We start from the raw sequence: 18,972 nt of genomic DNA on the forward strand, positions 1-18,972 counted from the left end.
TTCCTCATAAGTCAACCCCCTCATCCCCGGAATCAACCTAGTGAACCTTCTCTGAACTGCCTCCAAAGCAAGTATATCCTTTCGTAAATAGGGAAACCAAAACTGCACGCAGTATTCCAGGTGGGGCCTCACCAATACCCTGTATAACTGTAGCAAGACTTCCCTGCTTTTATACTCCATCCCCTTTGCAATAAAGGCTAAACTACCATTGGCCTCCCTGATCACTTGCTGTACCTGCATATGTTCAATGTGCGAGGTTGCAGCCCCTATTCCATTATTTGAAGAGGCTGCTCCTCAAATTCTGGTTGCACTTCAGTCTCACGCTCCTGATCTTTGGCCATCCTGTGCAGACGGGAGCGGGCAGGTCGGAAGGCCTCCTCGTATGGCTGCTCCTGGGCTGGCCAAGGGGGCCATCAGCCGGTCCAGGCGGTGAGTGGTCGACGGGGTTGTTCAGCCCGACTGCCTGCCTCTCTTTCACAGGTACATTCGTGCCAGGGTGTCCCTGGAGATGGAGCACGCGGTGTCCACCGGTACGCTCGTGGCCTTCCGCGAGAGGTGGGCACCGGAGGGACTGGAGTGCATTATCACCCCCAGCAACTAAATTCTACTTTGATTGGTTTAATGTTCCAAAGTTTAATTTGTCAGTTCTAGTGCCTCTTTAATAAGGGGGCATTAAATTTTTTGTTTAAAAAAAATAGTTGTAGAGCTATTGCACTGTGATTGGCTTAGCCAGTCACATGATGTTCGTAAGACTCAATAAAACCCCAGTCAGTTGAATCTAGGGATGAGGTATGCAGTAGTGAGCCTAGTGGATGAACTCGTAATGTGTAGTATGATTGTTAAACCTTTGTTAATAAACAAAGGTACTTTTGTATATATAGTATTTTACAGATAACATACTCTAGAATGATAAGCAATGGCACATGATGTTGATAAGCTACTTGAGCTTTGAGCTCACTGTTTTATTTCACCCCAACCGTTGAGTATTTATTGCCTTGTTATACAATCAGGCCGGGGCTATTAGAGGGAGCAGCGTGTGGCAGTATACCACTGCAGGGAGCAGCGTGTGGCGGTATACCACTGCAGGGAGCAGCGTGTGGTGGTATACCACTGCAGGGAGCAGCGTGTGGCAGTATACCACTGCAGGGAGCAGCGTGCGGCAGTATACCACTGCAGGGAGCAGCGTGTGGCAGTATACCACTGCAGGGAGCAGCGTGTGGCGGTATACCACTGCAGGGAGCAGCGTGTGGCGGTATACCACTGCAGGGAGCAGCGTGTGGCGGTATACCACTGCAGGGAGCAGCGTGTGGCGGTATACCACTGCAGGGAGCAGTGCGAGCTGCTGCAGGAGGGCGATGGCTGACTGCAGTGTGGGCAGGTACAGCAGGGGTGGCGAGGTTGGGGTGAAGGAGCCACAAGAGTTTGTAGAGGGATGTGATCGTGGCCCAGGAGAGTCGTGAGTTCGGGGCCCAGCAGAGGAGAGGGCCCAGGGGTAGCACGGGCCAGCCCACACTGCGATGTGTGCGCGCACTAGGTCCGTGCAGCAGAGCTGGTCTCCAGTTGTCTTGGTTAGTCCTTGCCATTGGACCAAGACCTGGCTGTGTCAAGCCCGTGTGGTGGCTGGTGTGTAACGGCCACCCCACGTTAAAAAAATCCATGCACAGGCATCTCACACCCTTCAGGATGTAGTTCGGGATCCGGAATATTAGTTCCTTCGTTGAAACTCATCCCTTTTCGGAGTGGAAGCAAGTCATCCTCGATACGAGGGACCGCCTATGATGATGATGATAATAAACCAACTAGTTCTTAACAGCAATGTGTTGCTATGACTTCTTAAGCAAAGAACCCATGAAGCAAATACATTACAGCACCTACTGTAGGATGGTTTGATGTGGGATGGATTGGCTGTTGGTTTGTTGGTCCATACTGAGGGTTTGGATTTGGCTCCCTACCTTCCAATGCTGCAATGAGCAGACAGATTGCTTTAAGAAGCTGGTTGTCGACTGCGTTCTTCAATTGATCCTCACTCCAGATCCCGAGCAGAGTCTCTGCACATTTTTTGCCTTCTTTATCCAACTCATTCAAATCTGAGAGTTTATATTCGATTCCAGCACAAGCATCACAGAGCTGGGAAACAAAAGAGCATAAGTGAAAAAACATGATTAATACCACAACATCTTGTCATTTTCGTGAAACTAACAGCGGAGCGGTATAAACCGTGCAGCAACTTGGGGCAATCTCCACCTCACCACAAGTTTCTGGCCAATTTGCACATTAATAACGGCGTGCGTAGTTCAGAAACCATTAATCTTTCAACAGATTCTTTCCCATTGTTGCAACAGTGTAGATGACAGCTTACTCTGTACCTGACCCCTGGGATCTAATGTTGTTCTGGAGCTAACCTTTGTCTTGGGAGTACTTGATGCCAACTATGGTCGCCCAAAATGAAAATGTTGGCTGATCTTTCCCTGCTACTAATAAAACTAGTAACATTTAGATTTGTTTCACATGACTGACAAATCATCCTCATTCTACGAGAGCTGGTTTAGACAATATGTGAGGGAGCTGACTTCACTAATGCAATTGAAGAGAGAAGCTTCATGTGTACCTTTGGTGTTGTTCACTGCCTAGGCTTCTTCATGACCATTCTGCATATGTTTGCCTAGACAACAATATTGGCAACCTATTCAAGAGACATCGCAACTAAACCGAATCCTATCCTCACCCAACTTCCTGAAAAAGGCTAGTAATGCTGCCCGTGAAACTGCTGGATTGTTGTAAAAACCCATCTGGTTCACTAATGCCCTTTAGGGAAGGAAATCTGCCGCCCTGACCCAGTCTGGCCTATATGTGACTCCAGACCCACAGCAATGTGGTTGATTCTTAACTGCCCTCTGAAACGGCGGCTCACCATTTTCTCAAGGACAGTTAGGGATAAAAACATAGAAACATAGAAAATAGATGCAGGAGTAGGCCATTCGGCCCTTCAAGCCTGCACCGCCATTCAATAAGATCATGGCTGATCATGCATTTCAGATGCATTTCATACAATAAATGCCAGCGACGCCCACACCCGTGAACGAATTAAAAAAAAAAACACATATGCTTTCTACATGGAGCTACTCAGCAAAGATAAGGGATCAAACCAGAGACCAATCCTTATTTGGCGACATTTCCTTTCAATATTTGAAACAAAATCTCATCTTACCAAGTCACTGAGAACTGAATGAAGTGTAGCGTCTTCAATAATCCGACACGTGAGGTCCAGGAGTTGAACCTTCAAAACATTTTCCAGACACTTTAATTCACTGCAGATTTCAAAGCCTTCCTCTCCTTTGAATGAAAGAAATAAAATTCAACAAAAAGTGATGTGTTAGGTGCAGTGAGATTCTGGAGAAGTTTCACCAGTGTTGTGTGGATTTTTCTTTTGCCCTGGCATGATGGTGTTCGTGTTGACTGCACCAACCATCAGACAACGGCACAAAAGCAGAACACGGCAGACGCAGCATTCTGAAATAAAAACAGAAAACGCTGGAAATACTCAGCAGGTCAGGCAGCATCTGTGGAGAGAGAAACAGAGTTAACGTTTCAGGTAGATGACCTTTTGGCAGAACTGGCTCTGTTTCTCTCTCCACAGATGCTGCCTGACCCATTGAGTATTTCCAGCATCCACAGTATTTTGCTTTTGTTTAATGGAAATTCATCGACTGCTTACAGCAAACACAGGGGTTTTTTCAGCTTGGTAATGGGATATACGAATCATCTGAAGTACGTCCAGAGTGAAGTACATCGGCATTCAGTCACTGAACCTCGATGCATTATCAGTCTTCCTTGCAGTGTTCACCACGCATAATGTGATGTGTAGAAAATTCAAATGGAACTTTTTCAAAGAGGAGGAATTCAAAAGCAAGTGGTCATGTTTTGCAAGACAATCAAATGAATCTCTATCCTCTGGAGCAGAAACAGTGGTGCACCCACACACACACACACACACAGATCCAGCAGGGACAATTGGAGAGTGATCAGAACCAAGAGCTGTGGTTGAACCTTCCCTTTCCCAGCCCTGGTTGATGTCTCCCAGTGCCACCATTCCAAATCGACTTTTTGAAACAAACTGTTCACAGGGTTCCTGAATGAAAGCTATTCTAGTTAAGAGGAGATTTAAGAGAGATGTTCAAATTTATGAGGGATTTTGAAAAAGTAAATAAGGAGAAAGGGTTTCCAGTGGTAGGAGCATCGGTAACCAGAGAATACAGATTTAAGGTAATTGGCAAAAGAACCAGAGGGAAGTTGAGGAGACATTTTTCTTTACACAACAAGTTGTTATGATCTGGAATGCACTGCCTGAAGCAGATTCGATAGTAACTTTCAAAAGGGAATTCTTATGTTTTTACGGAGATATACTTAAAAGAAAATATTTGCAAGGCTACGGGGAAAGAGCAGGAAAGTGGGACTGATTGGATTGCTCTTTCAAAGAGTCGGCACAGACACAGTGGGCGGAATGACCTCCTTCTGTCCTATAAGATTCTATGAAGTCACACAACAAAATGTCAATGAAGACCGGGAGCTGCCTTTATGGGCTGATAGCACAAATCTAACGCTAGCTCCCCGTATAATCAAGCACAGAGCCCCAAAGATGACTGGACATTTGAATTACCTAACATGCCCCAATTTGCTTGGTCAATGCAGAAAGTGTGCAGAAGTCTCACTAAGACCACACATTTTAATGTAATTAGGCCTGCTGCACATATTGCAGTTCCAGCCACTCAGCTCCTGTCACATAAGAACATAAGAATTAGGAACAGGAGTAGGCCATCTAGCCCCTCGAGCCTGCTCCGCCATTCAATAAGATCAAGGCTGACCTGAAACAGGGGCTGCAAGGGAGGGACTGGAGAAAATGTTTGAAGAGGCCATTGTGCTGGAGGAAAATTGGCCTTTTAAGGCGAGTAGGAGGTAAGCTGGGTGACCTGAATTTCCACCAGGATCACTCAGTTTCCCTCTTGCTCGGCTTTGGTGCCTCAAAATGCCAATGTTCCTCTGGGGCAGCAGCCATTTATACGCTGCTGCGCTGGCATTCCTGCCTCCGTGGGCTTTCCTGCTGCCTGAGCCACACACTGGGAGCTAAATGTCATTATTATAATGAGCTTGTCTTATGAGACAAGGTCAGCTCATTACTGGGCTGGCACATGAAAGGCTTCTGAAGCATTGGATCACATCTTTGGCCTTTACCTATTAGTGCTAATATAGTGGGAGCTCCATGGGGCAGTACTTGAGCACACAATCTAGACTAATACTTCAGTGCAGTACTGAGCGAGTGCTGGCATAATAACCTGATAATCAGTTTTTGGTGGTGTTGATTAAGGGATAAATATTGGCTAGGGCACTTGGTGAACCTCCCTGCTCTTCTTCGAAATAGTGCTGTGGGATCCTTTACGTCCACTTGAGAAGGCAGACGGAGCCTTGGTTCAATGTCTCTTCTAAAAGACAGCAGCTTGAACAGTGCAGCACTCCCTCAGTACTGCACTGGAGTGTCAGCCTAAATTATGTGCTCAAGTCAAGTCCCTGGAGTGGGATTTGAACCCACAGTCTTCTGACTCAAGAGGCAAAAGTGCTACCACAGAGTCACTGGTGTGACTGGTAGTTTTCCAAATAGACTGGGGGAAGCCACAGAGGAATGTAAAACTGAGAATGAGGATTCTGAAGCCAGGATTCTGGGGCATAGAGAGCCTTTGGGGGTGATGGTGTAAGAGGCTAAATTCAGGGGAGGACTAGAGCTGTGGAAGTTTGGATTAGCTGAAGGGTGAAGGCAGAACAACAGCACAGAGAACATTTGGGAAGTTGATACTCAAGGCAATGATGGTGTAGACTAGAGTTTCAGCAGTGATTTGGACAATATTCTGGAGGTGGAAGATGACGGCTTTGGTGGCAGACCAGATGGAGGGCAAAAAAGCTCAACTCATGGTCAAAGGGAACAGCAAGATGGAAACCCATCAGGCTTAGCCCAAGCAAGCAACCGAGGAGGTTGATGGACTTGGCATCAGAGTACATCGTTGCTGGGAAGAGCAGCATAGCACGGGTTCACTACTGCCCATGTTGAGCTGTAGGTCTCGGTGCCAGATATAGCAACAGCTCTGGAGTCAACGGTGCTGTTGGTGAGGCATCGGTACACAGGGAAACCGGCCTTGTGTTTGTAGATAATTTTGAAAGAAAACAAGGATTTGCATTTATGTAGCACCTTTCACAACATCAGGATGCCCTAAAGCGCTTTACAGCCAATGAAGTACAAGCGGACAGGGAAGCGGACAGGGAAGTGAACCTGAGTCCATGATCGGATCAGCCAAAATCGTATTAAATGGCGGAGCAGGCTCGAGGGGCCGTATGGCCTACTCCTGTAACTATTTCTTATGTTCTTATTGTCATGTATCTCACATTACTGTATATAACTGTATCTTACCATGCTATACATGACTGTAACTGGATATGACCTGTAACAATAAGCATACCTCACCACCAGGGGTGCACTTGCAGGAGACACTCCATACCTGTCCCACTGAGGTATATAAAGGGAGGTCTCAGGCAAGTGCAGCACTGGAGAGCTGGAATTAAAGGTGCAGGCCCTGAGTGACCTTGACTTCAGCCTGTGTCTCGTGTAAGTCAGTAGATTAGAGTCAGGACTTAACAGTGGCGACGAGTTACAGGATCACAGAATCCACAGAATGGCTACCAACAGCTCAGATGAAAAATACAATGCTGGAGACAATTGGGAGGACTTTACAGAAAGGCTCCAGCAAAGCTTTGTGTTGTAGGCATTAGGCACCTGCTGAATATATCTAAATTCATATAAGTTTAAAGTGGCCACACATAAAATGGCTGCCCAGGCATGATGGGAAATCAGGTAGTCAAGCTGTGAACTATTGACTGAGGCTGACCGAGCAATAACCCTGTGAGGCCCACTGCCAGGAATGCCTTGGATACAAGATAACTATAAAAAACCATTATAACTCCACACAGCAGAGCACCGAGAAATAGAGATATGAGGGGCCGACATCACATAACGAGGGCATGAATCAGCCCGAGCTGACAAGAACCGAATATGTAACTCTAATAAGGAGGCTACCCAATGCCAGCATCCAAGGACAGTAAGAGAGGCCCAGGCCATGTTACAAGACACATGAGTCATCCCTAGCAACACACCCCTTAGCAACACATCTCTTGGCAACACATGAGCCACTTTACGTTTAGAGACTAACGCTATTGGTCTAATGTAACTGTAGTAAACTGTTGTAAAACATATAAAGATCCATGAAACTCTTTGTTCAGTGGAGAGAAGCCTGGATACAGTCCTGAGACTTCCTCCCCGCTGAGCGTTAATAAAGGCCGCATTGGCGTTGGAACCGACTCTGAGTGTTGAGTGATTCTTCTGAGAAAACATTCACGCTAACAATGGCGTAGTCGGCAGGATTCCCCGGAGTCGCTGGACGCCCTTGGAAAAAACCCGGGTGAGTATAAAAAAACGATTTTTAATTATAAAGGGTGCGGAAGGTGGAAGCTGGTTGATCAACACGAGGAGACGGTCTAATATCTCAAACGCCTAGCCTGAGCCTGAATTAAGAGGACTTTTGTCCCACGTGACGGCCAGGAACCAAGTAGGCGTAGGGAACACACTTAGACCGTGGGATCGTGATACCGAGAGACATCTTCCGGACCCAGTAGTGTAATTTGAAATACCCCGGGATAGAACCAAGCGGTGTACAGCGGCTGACGGAATCCAAACCTGTGAACAGGGTCGGACCAACGGGCAGAGCGATGGTAGGTAGTCGTTAAGGAGGCGTAGAGCACTGCGGGAAATTGCTTAAACGCGTTTTAAGAATTGTATAAGTCTGTGTAACAGCAGAACTTGTGACCTGACAGTAGCCAGGAGACGGTCTACTCCAAGTTGCGCTAGGAAGGAAGCGGACCTCTGAGAGTAGATTCCTAACGGTACTAGTCCTACCCAGGAATGGCCATGAAAACAAGTAACCTCGAGTGGGGACCAGAAGGGTCGCTTACCCGCCACCTGGCGGAAAAACAAAAGAAGCTAATCGAAAAAATGATTAGCTCAGGGTGGAATCCTCAGAAACTACCAGCAAAGCAAAGGGAATGGTGGGAGAAGGAAAAGAAAGACAAAGAGGAAAAGGCAGTAATTTTGATACTGCGAGCCCATGTAAATTAACATAGGAAGTTAATCAATAAAGGAAACTGACGGTGATTGTCTTGAGTGAAGTATGGAAGAGGAATACAGACGGCCAAAACAACAGGAAAGAAGAGAGACTTTTGTGAACGTCTGTTTTAAATGAGAAGTGCCTGTGTGATTTTGTGACTGCGGAATGAATTTTTATGTTGTCATGTTTCTGAAAGCCTGGTTGGAAGAGGAATGCAAGTGTCTGTTTATTTTAGCTAACCCTTTGTAGTGTTGTCCTGTATGTGGGAAGTTTTAAGACATTTTAAGTTAGAAACGCAGGTGTGGATTTATTCGGATGATAAGTTACGGAGCTAGGAAATGTACAAAGGATAGGTTTGTTGAGTAAAACATAATAAATATATGGTCCTGGTGGTTAAAAAAAAAGAAAAAGAATTTACTTGTCGAAAGAAATCGTGCAATGATTGATTACATTGGATTGAAAGACATAAATTTAGTCTCGGAATGAGATAAAGAATGCCTTTTAAGAAAGCTTCTAGCTCAAACCAAAAAAAGGTTTTAAATAAAGATTGAAATTACAAAGTTTGAATTGGGATTTTGAGATATTCAGAGAAGGCACAGAAAATACTGAGGTGGATTAAAAAAAAAATTAAATTAAATCTGATCAGGTCAAATTCCTGGGCGAGTGGCGAGCTATCTGCGAAGGTGTAAAAGGGACTTTTGGAAAATATTAAAAACAGCAAGCTTTAGTAATGACTTTGAAACTGGAGCATTTTGAGATAACGAAAAGCAGCCCTCAAACCCTCAAAGCTGGACTCCATTCCAGTTATGGAGAAAAGAAAAAGATAAAGACGCCACTTTGAAAGTAAACAAATGATTTTAAATTAGCAACTTTATGCAGTTACGGGCCCTCCGTGTAAAATACAAAACCTAATTTGAAGAAAGAAAAAAAAATGTAACGGACTAAATAAGTGCTGAAAAAAAAATGTTTGTGATGGAAAAAAGACATAACTTACTAAATACTAGTTGATGTTTGCTGTGAAAAAAAAAGATATTGGTTTAATTAGAAAAAGAGAAAAAAAATTTGGAAGAGGTAAAAAACACTCAGCATTGATAATGATTTTAAATTATGAGAAAGTTTCAATGCAGTTTGAAAAGATTTCCAAAATGGACAGTGTTTATCAAGAAAAGTCCCGAACAGTCTAAACAAGCAGGAGGGTTTTGAAGATAACGAGGAGAAAGAGAGAAATTTAAAAAAAACAAAATTGAATTTCAGTAAAACAAAATTGCTATTGTATGTGTGGTCTCGTTTTAAATCAATTTAAAAAAAAGATTTCTTTGGCAAGTACTTGAATTAGAAGTTAAGAAAACATTGGAGTTTACCCTAAAATGCCGTCTTCCCTGATGAGAAGATTTTTCTTATTTATGCTGTTTAACGGATTCCTAATTTCTAAGCCAGCTTTGAAGGCACAAAGACTTTTTTTTCAGATGATTACGTGAAGTCACGTAATGACATCAGGTCTTCTTACGAACCTGGAAAGGAGTTAACCCTTTCCATTGACAGCCGTTTAAGATACTGAACATTATTAGTTTGTATTTCTTAATAGAAAAAAAAGACTCACCTAACAGAGGAAACATGAAATAAAAACAGAACGAGCTTATGTAATAATACTTGCCTGATACAATAAAGAAATAGATACTCAAACAAAACAAATTGAAGAGTTAAAAGCTAAGATAAACAGGTTGGAAGAGATAATGGGACTAGACGGATAGTGCAGTGCGCAGCCATAGTACCATCACCTCTGGCAATAGAGCCAATGTACCCCACGCTGGGTAGGTGTAGTCCACAAGCCCAACCTAACGGTAAAGCAGACAACGATGTTCGGAGGAATAGCTTTGGCCTTGGTCATAATAGGAGTTTGGGTAATATTTAAGTGGGTAAAGACACGGGTGCACGCTCCACAGATTCAACTCGAAATGGTTCAATTATAACCTTGTGCTTCTGATTTCGCAGGGTGACAGGGATACTCGTAGAGCAAAACCTAACCCCTGGTGACGACCAGGCTTCTGTTTAAAATTACAGATAATACTTACCGGAATGGGAATACGAACGGTGCTACTCGTAATATGGATAGCCCTGCGACAGGCACGTACCCTGGACGACACCGACGGATTGCAGCGCACTCAGGAAATAAACAACTACATGAACTATGGAGTCTTGTTTAATTTAACGGACGGAATGTGCATCCCAGCAGCCAAGGACTGGAGCAAGGACAGGACTTATTTTAATGCATGGTTACAAGTGAATCCTAATAAGAATCCTAATAAGAATAAGAGTATGTGTACAGTGCTCCACGGGTATAAGGAGCAGCTGCATTAAACGGAGGGATGTCAAAGGGCCCGATGAATGTACTTTCGGCATAATTTGCACGCCTCCGGGACAATCCCAGCAATCAGTGATCCGCAAAAAGGGAGTGGGGCTGTGTGGGTACTACGAGGAGGTGGGGGCAGCTGCAATATCATTGTATGTATGTTTCTCACCCCCTCCGACACCGCGCCCCATAACAACCACTACATTGCCCGAGGAACTGCCTTGTCCCATAACTACTAAGGGACCAGAAAATGGGATTGTAATGTACAACGAAGGGGAATTATTGTATGATAATGTTAAACATGAAATTGTGCCTGTCCTGATCAATATTTCAGGCATCCAGATGCCGGAATACTGTACAGAACAGTCAAGGAAAATGTACAATGTATTAAGTAAAGTTGTAATGCAACAGGCTGCCGATGCAATGGGTGCCAGAAGATTCCGGGGACAGGGGTCAGCCCCCAGGGTCAAGAGGGAAATAGTTAATGATATTGCCACCGTTTTCAATACAGAGACCTCCGTAGTAAACTCGATAGATATACAAGGGTTAAATGAGAGGGTGGAACAGCTTAGAGGGGTGATGAAGGGGTTATTAGAGAGGGTAGAGCAAAACCAGGAAGACCAAGCCAACCTAGGAAAGGAGGGTGCCGAAATCCAGTTGGATGGCATCTCAGTCCTGGAAACTCACGCCAAAACCATTAATCACCTCATTGATAGAGAAAAAGAAGATACAGGAAAACAAAGACAGGGGCAACTCTGTCACGCTTATGGTCTGTGAATGGTGGGACAGATCCGCCACAATCTCGATCAGATCCAATGCGGGGAAGTACCCGATTGGATAGACAGTTCACATCTGATTCTTCTGAGAAAACATTCACGCTAACACTTTGTGACCAAAGACTGGCTGGGCGACAATAAGGCAGACAAGAGAAGAACCCATCTCTTGACCAGCTGTGGCTCGAAAACATACGCTTTAATGAAAGACCTGCTGGCACCCGAGAAACCAGCAAGCAAGTCGTTTGAGGAGTTGAGCACACTGGAAAGAGACCACCTGAAGCCAACGAGCAGCCTACACATGGCCAGACACAGGTTCTACAACTACAGATGCTGTGTGGGCCAAAGCATACCCGACTTTGTGGCGGAACTTCGGAGGCTGGCTAGTTCATGTGAGTTCCCCGATGAACTAAGGAGAGAAGTACTGAGAGACTTTTTTATTGAAGGAATAGGCTGCGCAGGCATATTCTGAAAGCTTATAGAGACTAAGAACTTGACTCTAGAGGCAGCAGCACTGGTCGCACAGACGTTCTTGGCAGGCGAAGAAGCAACGAGGCTGATCTATACTTCGGGTACGACAACCAACGAGGCATCGGAACAAGGGGCTCACATTGTGAAACAAACCGCTACCGCCACACACAGACAAAGGCAGGAGAGCAGGCCTTCAACAACAGACAGTGGCGCCAGAAGCCATCAAAATCAAGGGCCACATGAACGGCCGATCACACCTCATCAACTCACAATGCAATCAATCAACAACAGATTGAGAGAAGCTCAAGGGAGATCAGCCAGACGCAGCTCATTCTTCGGAAACAATGGAAACGGTCTGTGTTGGAGATGTGGGGGAAGGCACTCAACCAGGGTGTGTCGATTTCAGCGTGCCGTTTGCAGAAACTGCAACTACACAGGGCATCTGGCTCGCATGTGCAGAAAAACAGCAGCTCGGCTGGTATACGAATCGGAAGGGTCGGAAAGCGGACCAGAAGACAGTTGGAACAGTGCACGGGACGCCGAGGTACAGTGGGTCAACACGATCAATGTCCACTGTTCTTACACCAAGACGCCTCCAATTATGATGAGGGTTCTACTCAACGGGATACCCATCAACATGGAACTGGACACGGGGACCAGTCAATTCCTCATGAGCGTTCAACAATTTGAACAGCTGTGGCCGCACAAAAGCAACAGACCAAAACTCACAAAGATCGACACCAAACTAAGGACCTATACTAAAGAAATTGTCCCAGTCCTTGGCAGCGCCATGCTCTCAGTCACACACAAAGGGATGGTGCACCGACTTTCCCTGTGGATTGTCCCCTGTGGATCTCCCAGCCCTGTTGGGGAGAAGCTGGCTAGCAGAACTTAATTGGAAATGGGATGATGTTCACGCCATGTCGTCAGAGGAACGGACCTCCTGCTCAACACTTCTAAGTCGTTTTGAACATCTCTTTCAGCCAGGTGTGGGCACCTTTAAAGTTAGAATCTACATCACACAGAATGCCAGACCAGTCCATCACAAGGCTAGAGCTGTGCCTTATGTGATGAGGGAAAAGATTGAAAACGAACTGGACTTGCTTCTGCGGGAAGGCATAATTTCTCCCGTGGAATTCAGCGACTGGGCAAGTCCCATCATCCCCGTCATGAAGCCTGATGGATCCATGTAAATCTGTGGGGATTACAAGTCTACCATAAACAAAGTCTCCCTACAGGACCAATACCCACTGCCCAGAGTGGAGGACCTATTTGCCACGTTGGCTGGAGGAAAACTTTTCTCGAAATTTGACCTCACATCTGCGTATATGATGCAAGAATTGACCGAAGAGTCTAAGCTACTCACCACCATCAACACACATCGAGGCCTTTTTGTGTACAATCGATGCCCATTCGGCATCAGGTCGGCAGCTGCTATATTCCAGCGTAACATGGAGAGTCTGTTCAAGTCCATCCCGGGGACGGGTGTGTTTCAAGATGACATACACATCACGGGCAGGGACACCAACTCTCATCTCTGCAATCTTAAGGAAGTACTAAGTCGATTGGATCAGGTAGGCCTAAGAGTTAAGAAATTCAAGTGTCTGTTTCTCGCGCCTGAAGTTGAATTTTTGGGCAGAAGGATTGCCACTGATGGAATCCGCCCAACAGAGTCCAAAACCGAAGCGATTCGCCTGACACCCAGGCCCCGGAATGTCTCGGAACTGCGCGCCTTTCTTGGGCTACTCAATTACTTTGGGAACTTTATGCAGAACTTGAGCACGCTGCTGGAGCCTCTCCACGTGCTACTCAGAAAGGGGTGCGATTGGTTTTGGGGAGACGCCCAAGAACGCGCCTTTAATAAGGCACGCAACCTTCTATGTTCCAAGAGTGTTTTAGCCTTTTTTGACCCAGGTAAAAAGTTAGTCCTTACGTGTGATGCGTTACCGTACGGGGTCGGGTGTGTTTTACAGCACGTCAATGATGCGGGTAAATTGCAGCCCGTTGCTTATGCCTCCAGGTCACTTTCGCGGGTGGAGTGCAGGTACGGTATGGTTGAGAAGGAGGCGCTCGCGTGCGTGTACGATGTCAAAAAGATGCACCAATACCTTTTCGGGGCCAAGTTTGCGTTAGAAATCGACCACAAACCCCTCATGTCCCTGCTATCCGAGTGCAAGGCAATCAACGCCAACGCCTCGGCGCGCATTCAGCGGTGGGCACTCATGCTGGCGGCTTCCGACTACACGATAAGGCACAGACCAGGCACAGACAACTGTGCCGACGCGCTTAGCAGGCTACCCCTGGCGACCACAGAAGGGTCCGATGAACAGGACTGTGAGATGGTCATGGCAATCAATGCCTTTGAATCCACAGGTTCGCCCATGACGGCTCGCCAAATCAGAGCCTGGACGACCAGCGACCCCACGTTATCTCTAGTTAAAAGATGAGTTTTAAGCAGTGACTGGGCAGAGGCTCGCGATGCCTGCCCCGAGGAGGCCAAACCTTTCCATAGGCGCATGCATGAACTCTCACTACAGGCGGACTGCCTGATGTGGGACAGCCGAGTAGTTATGCCCTTCCGAGGCAGGGAGGCGTTTATCCGGGAGCTCCATCGCGAGCACCCGGGGACCGTCCTTATGAAGGCCATAGCCAGATCTCATGTCTGGTGGCCTGGCATTGACACGGACTTGGAGCTCTGCATCCGTCGGTGCACCATTTGTGCCCAACTCAGTAATGTCCCCAGGGAGGCCCCCCTAAGCCCCTGGCCCTGGCCCACCAAACCGTGGTCGCGGGTGCATGTAGACGAGGCGGGCCCATTCATGGACAAAATGTTCCTCGTAGTCGTTGATGCATTTTCAAAATGGATCGAGTGCACCATTTTAAACTCGAGCACCACCTCCACCACTGTGAAGAGCCTTAGAACCATGTTTGCAACGCACGACATTCCTGACATATTGGTCAGTGATAATGGTCCGTGCTTCACCAGCGCAGAATTTCATGATTTTATAGTTGGCCACGGTATAAATCACGTTAAGATGGCACCTTTCAAGCCGGCCTGCAATGGCCAGGCGGAGTGAGCAGCGCAGATCATTAAACAAGGTATGCTCAGAATCCAAGGTCCCATGCTGCAGAGCCGCCTGTCGCGACTGCTGCTGGCATACAGACCTCGTCCGCATTCGTTGACTGGAGTTCCCCCCACGCAACTATTGATGAAGCGAACCTTAAAGACCAGACTCTCGTTAATCCTCCCAGACATGCATGAAATTGTTGAGGTTAAGTGTCAAAAGCTAACTGAGTACCATGACCGAAATTCGAGGGGGAGGTGGAATGAGATAGGGGACAAAGTGTTTGTGCTAAACTATGGCCGGGGTCCCAAATGGCTTGCAGGGACAGTAACAGACAAAGAGGGGAACAGGCTACTGGTTGTACAAATGGACAATGGCCAAACCTGCAGGAGGCATGTAGACCAAGTAAAAAGTAGATTCACTGATAACACTGAAGAACCAGAGGCAGACTACAATGTGAAACTCACACCACACCTGGTGGACAGACAGGTGGAACAACCTGAGGAAAGGGCAGTCTCAACAGACAGCCCAGGTGAGATACCAGCAATCACACCAAACAAAACAGACAGCCCAGGCGAGATACCAGCAATCACACCGAATGAAAAACAGGCAAACAACTGAACCACAACTAAGATGCTCCACGCGAGAGCGCAGACCACCTGAGAGACTGAATCTATAAAGGCAATAAGACCTTGGGGAGGGTGATGTCATGTATCTCACATTACTGTATATAACTGTATCTTACCATGCTATACATGACTGTAACTGGATATGACCTGTAACAATAAGCATACCTTACCACCAGGGGTGCACTTGCAGGTGACACTCCCTACCTGTCCCACTGTGGTATATAAAGAGAGGTCTCAGGCAAGTGCAGCACTGGAGAGCTGGAATTAAAGGTGCAGGTCCTGAGTGACCTTGACTTCAGCACGTGTCTCGTGTAAGTCAGTACATTAGAGTCAGGACTTAACACTTATAAGTACTTTTGAAGTGTAGTCACTGTTGTAATATAGGAAATGCAGCAGCCAATTTGCGCACCACAAGGACCCACAAACAGCAATGTGATAATGACCAGATAATGCTTTTTTTTAGTGATATTGATTTAGGGATAAATATTGGCCAGGACATGGAGATAGCTTCTCTGCACTTCTTCAAAATAATAGTAGCCATGGGCACTTTTACATCTACCTGAGAGAACAGATGGGGCCTCGGTTTAACATCTCTTCCGAAAGACGGCACCTCCGACAATGCAGCACTCCCTCAGCCCAGCACTGGAGTGTCAGCCTAGATTTTTGCGCTCATGTCTTTGCAGTGGGACTTGAACATACAACCTCCTGACGCAGAAGGCAGGAGTACTGCCCACTGAGCCACGGCTGACACTGTTTTGCTGGGATAGAGGAATTGAAGCTGCATTGCTCCATTGTCTGGTTTTGGTGTTCTATTCCTCATTACTATACGGCAATTCTGCAGCTTAATCTTGCTTCTGTTTCTACTTCTTCCAGAAATATGGTCTATCCTCTTAATAATTTCCAACTGGCTACACCAGGGACTGTACCGTCTATGTTGTCAAGGCACAACCAAGACTTTGGTAGGCTCTTCTTTGTTGGCTTTGAGAGGCCTGAAAAAGAAAAGAGAACAAATCATTAAGTTAAAGGAAAACTGAAAGTCTACGAGAGCTGCTAGCTACAAACTTAGAATATTTTATTGTTTTGTGTATACAAAAATATTTACTCGATGGAGAGGCAAGTTCATTGAAGGGGTTAAATATACGCTTTGGAAATTGAATTGCTCCTGAAGTTTTTTCACTTTACAGATAACGCAGAGGCAAGAACTGTGAAGACCCAGTGCCCGTCCCTTTCCCGAGATGAAATTGAGCCATGCAGTCCCAGTAGGTTTCAGATTCAATCCTTGGCTTATGCTGAGTTAGTACATTATGTCTGGAACAAAAGTAGGGGCACTACAATTGATCCTGAACTAGGAGGAGAAAAAAAGTTCAGCCAGGATTGCCACGCCTGAATACAGTCCACTGACTGCTGCACGTGTGTGGATCTTGAGTGAGGACATGGAGCCTGGCTATAATGTAGCCGACTGTACTCACTATCTAGAGTCACACGGAAAAATGGCAACTTGGGGGAGTTATAAAGCCCAAGCCCATGTAACACTTTAATACCTGGGAATTCCTCTGCTGACACTTCTCACACACCTGGCAAGGATATTGATAAAAAGCCTTGGCTGGATTTTCATTCTGTTGCTGTCTCTGTTTGCGCCCCGGAGGGGCGATAATGGCGGAGGAAATGGTTTCCGGTTGGCAGCCAGCTTCCAGCCGGCAAATTTGTTGCCTGTTTTGGGGGAGGGGGCGCGGAGCAGCACCACCTGGGAGCGTCGAGCCGGCGTGCAATGCCACCGGTTTCCACCGCGTGGTGATCCCACCATGGCGCACTGCGCTGACCCTATAGCACCCTGTAGTGCGCCGTGGTGGGATCGCCTGCAAAACCAGGCGGTCAGAGCAGTCCTGGCGGCCGTAAGTGATGGAGTTGGTGAATGAGGTAAGTTTGACTTTTGTTTTGTTTTATTTTTGCGATGTAGCTTATTGTGGGGTGTTTACGGTATTGGGAATGTTTGCTGTGTTTTTAGATGCAATTTCATTTTTGCCACAAAAGCCTCTCTTCGGGCGCTCCCAGGCCGGCTCTTTAGCAACGGATTTTCAGTTGCTCAGCCGGCCTTGCGTCCCAAAAGAGGTGTGTAACGCCTCCCTTAGTGCTCCGCCCCCACTCAGGGCCCAGCGAAGGAATTTTGCTGACTGAGCGCAATCTTTGCTCGTCTAACTGCCTACATGTTTGCTGTGTTAAAATCAATACTCATCACACCATCTCCCATTTTAATACTTTCCCGGTGAGGGAATTCCTTCCCTTCCTTGATTTTTCCTTTCTCCTATAATCGTCAGGCTGTCAAAACCCAAATGTAGTGTTGCCTGGTCACTGTTCCCTGATTTATGCAGTTTTCCAACCTTGGCCAATCATCATATTTCCTCAATAAAAAAATACGTCACTTCAATAAGTAAGAACAAATTAGAAGGCCTCATCAACCAGGGACGTCTAGTTTCGAGCTGCCCTTCACTGAGCAGCGCTGCAGGAGGCCTTGTACAGGGTTACCTGCCCAGCCCTTCACATGGGAACGTGTCCGGCGTGGGGGAACATCAGGGAAGGGCAAAACATTGAAATATCACAATCACTTACAGAGCGTGTCATCTTCTGTAATAGTGAGGGCCCACACTTTGTAGGCAAGGACCACTCCTTCATGAACATCCAGTGTATTTTTTTTCTCAATATCGTATTCTGTACCTGCCTAAAAAAGACATACTCATTAGAGATGAAATACAGACAAAACTTGGAGTAGTGGAGACTGGCATCCCTCATAAACAAAGAGAGGGCGAATCAATGAGTTAAACTGTTCTGTGAATCCAAGGATTTGCGTAACTACCCTTGAACTTTCTTGTTTTTTTTAAGATCTTCTGTACTAGACTCCTCTCAGTAACCTTGGAATGTTAATCAGGACCGGGGTGGTCTCCTGGACTAGTTTCGATCTCCTAAGGCGGGGTCAGAGCAGAATTTTCCAGATTTCCCCCGATTAGGCTTGGGTTTTTAATCTGGTTTATCGCCTCTCCCAGGGGATTACATGGCTTCAGGTGAGGTGGGTAGTGTCCGTGTTATTTTCAAATTCCTCCATGGCCTTGCCTTGCCCAGTCTCTGTAACCTCCACCAGCCCTACCAACCACCCCTTTAATTGCGGCCTGTTGCATATCCACAATTTTAATCGCTCCGCCATTAACGGCTGTGCTGTCAATTGCCTAGGCCTTAAACTCTGGAATTCTCTCCCTAAACCGCTCTTCCTCTCTAAATCGCCATCCTCCTTTAAGACGCTCCTTAAAACCTACCTCTTTGACCAAGCTTTTGGTCACTTGTCCTAATAGCTCCTTATGTGGCTTCTGTGAAGTGCCTGGAGACATTTTACTACATTAAAGGTGCTATATAAATGCAAGTTGTTGTATTGTGATGTATAATGCATCTGTGTGGGTCAGACTGGATGGACCAGTAGATCACTTCATGTCCGAA

The 18,972-nt window shown here is 46.3% G+C and overlaps 2 protein-coding genes across 5 annotated transcripts in view; both read right to left on the reverse strand.

Moving 5' to 3' along the window:
* The window catches only part of med24 (mediator complex subunit 24), a 590,098-nt gene that overhangs the window by 246,642 nt on the left and 324,484 nt on the right, over positions 1–18,972 (reverse strand). The window lies entirely within an intron of this gene.
* LOC139233763 (gasdermin-A-like) overlaps positions 1–18,972 on the reverse strand; it is a 66,352-nt gene that overhangs the window by 9,155 nt on the left and 38,225 nt on the right. For all 4 annotated transcript variants that reach the window (XM_070864247.1, XM_070864249.1, XM_070864248.1 and 1 more), the window contains 4 exons: positions 18,097–18,205; positions 16,416–16,478; positions 3,209–3,333; positions 1,953–2,127 (listed from right to left, as the gene is read on the reverse strand). In XM_070864247.1, the coding sequence (XP_070720348.1) occupies positions 1,953–2,127; positions 3,209–3,333; positions 16,416–16,478; positions 18,097–18,205 (472 nt within the window). The remainder of the gene's footprint in view (positions 1–1,952; positions 2,128–3,208; positions 3,334–16,415; positions 16,479–18,096; positions 18,206–18,972) is intronic.

The sequence above is a fragment of the Pristiophorus japonicus genome, chromosome 21 (genome assembly GCF_044704955.1).
Source record: "Pristiophorus japonicus isolate sPriJap1 chromosome 21, sPriJap1.hap1, whole genome shotgun sequence".
In the NCBI taxonomy this organism is placed as follows: Eukaryota; Metazoa; Chordata; class Chondrichthyes; family Pristiophoridae; genus Pristiophorus; species Pristiophorus japonicus.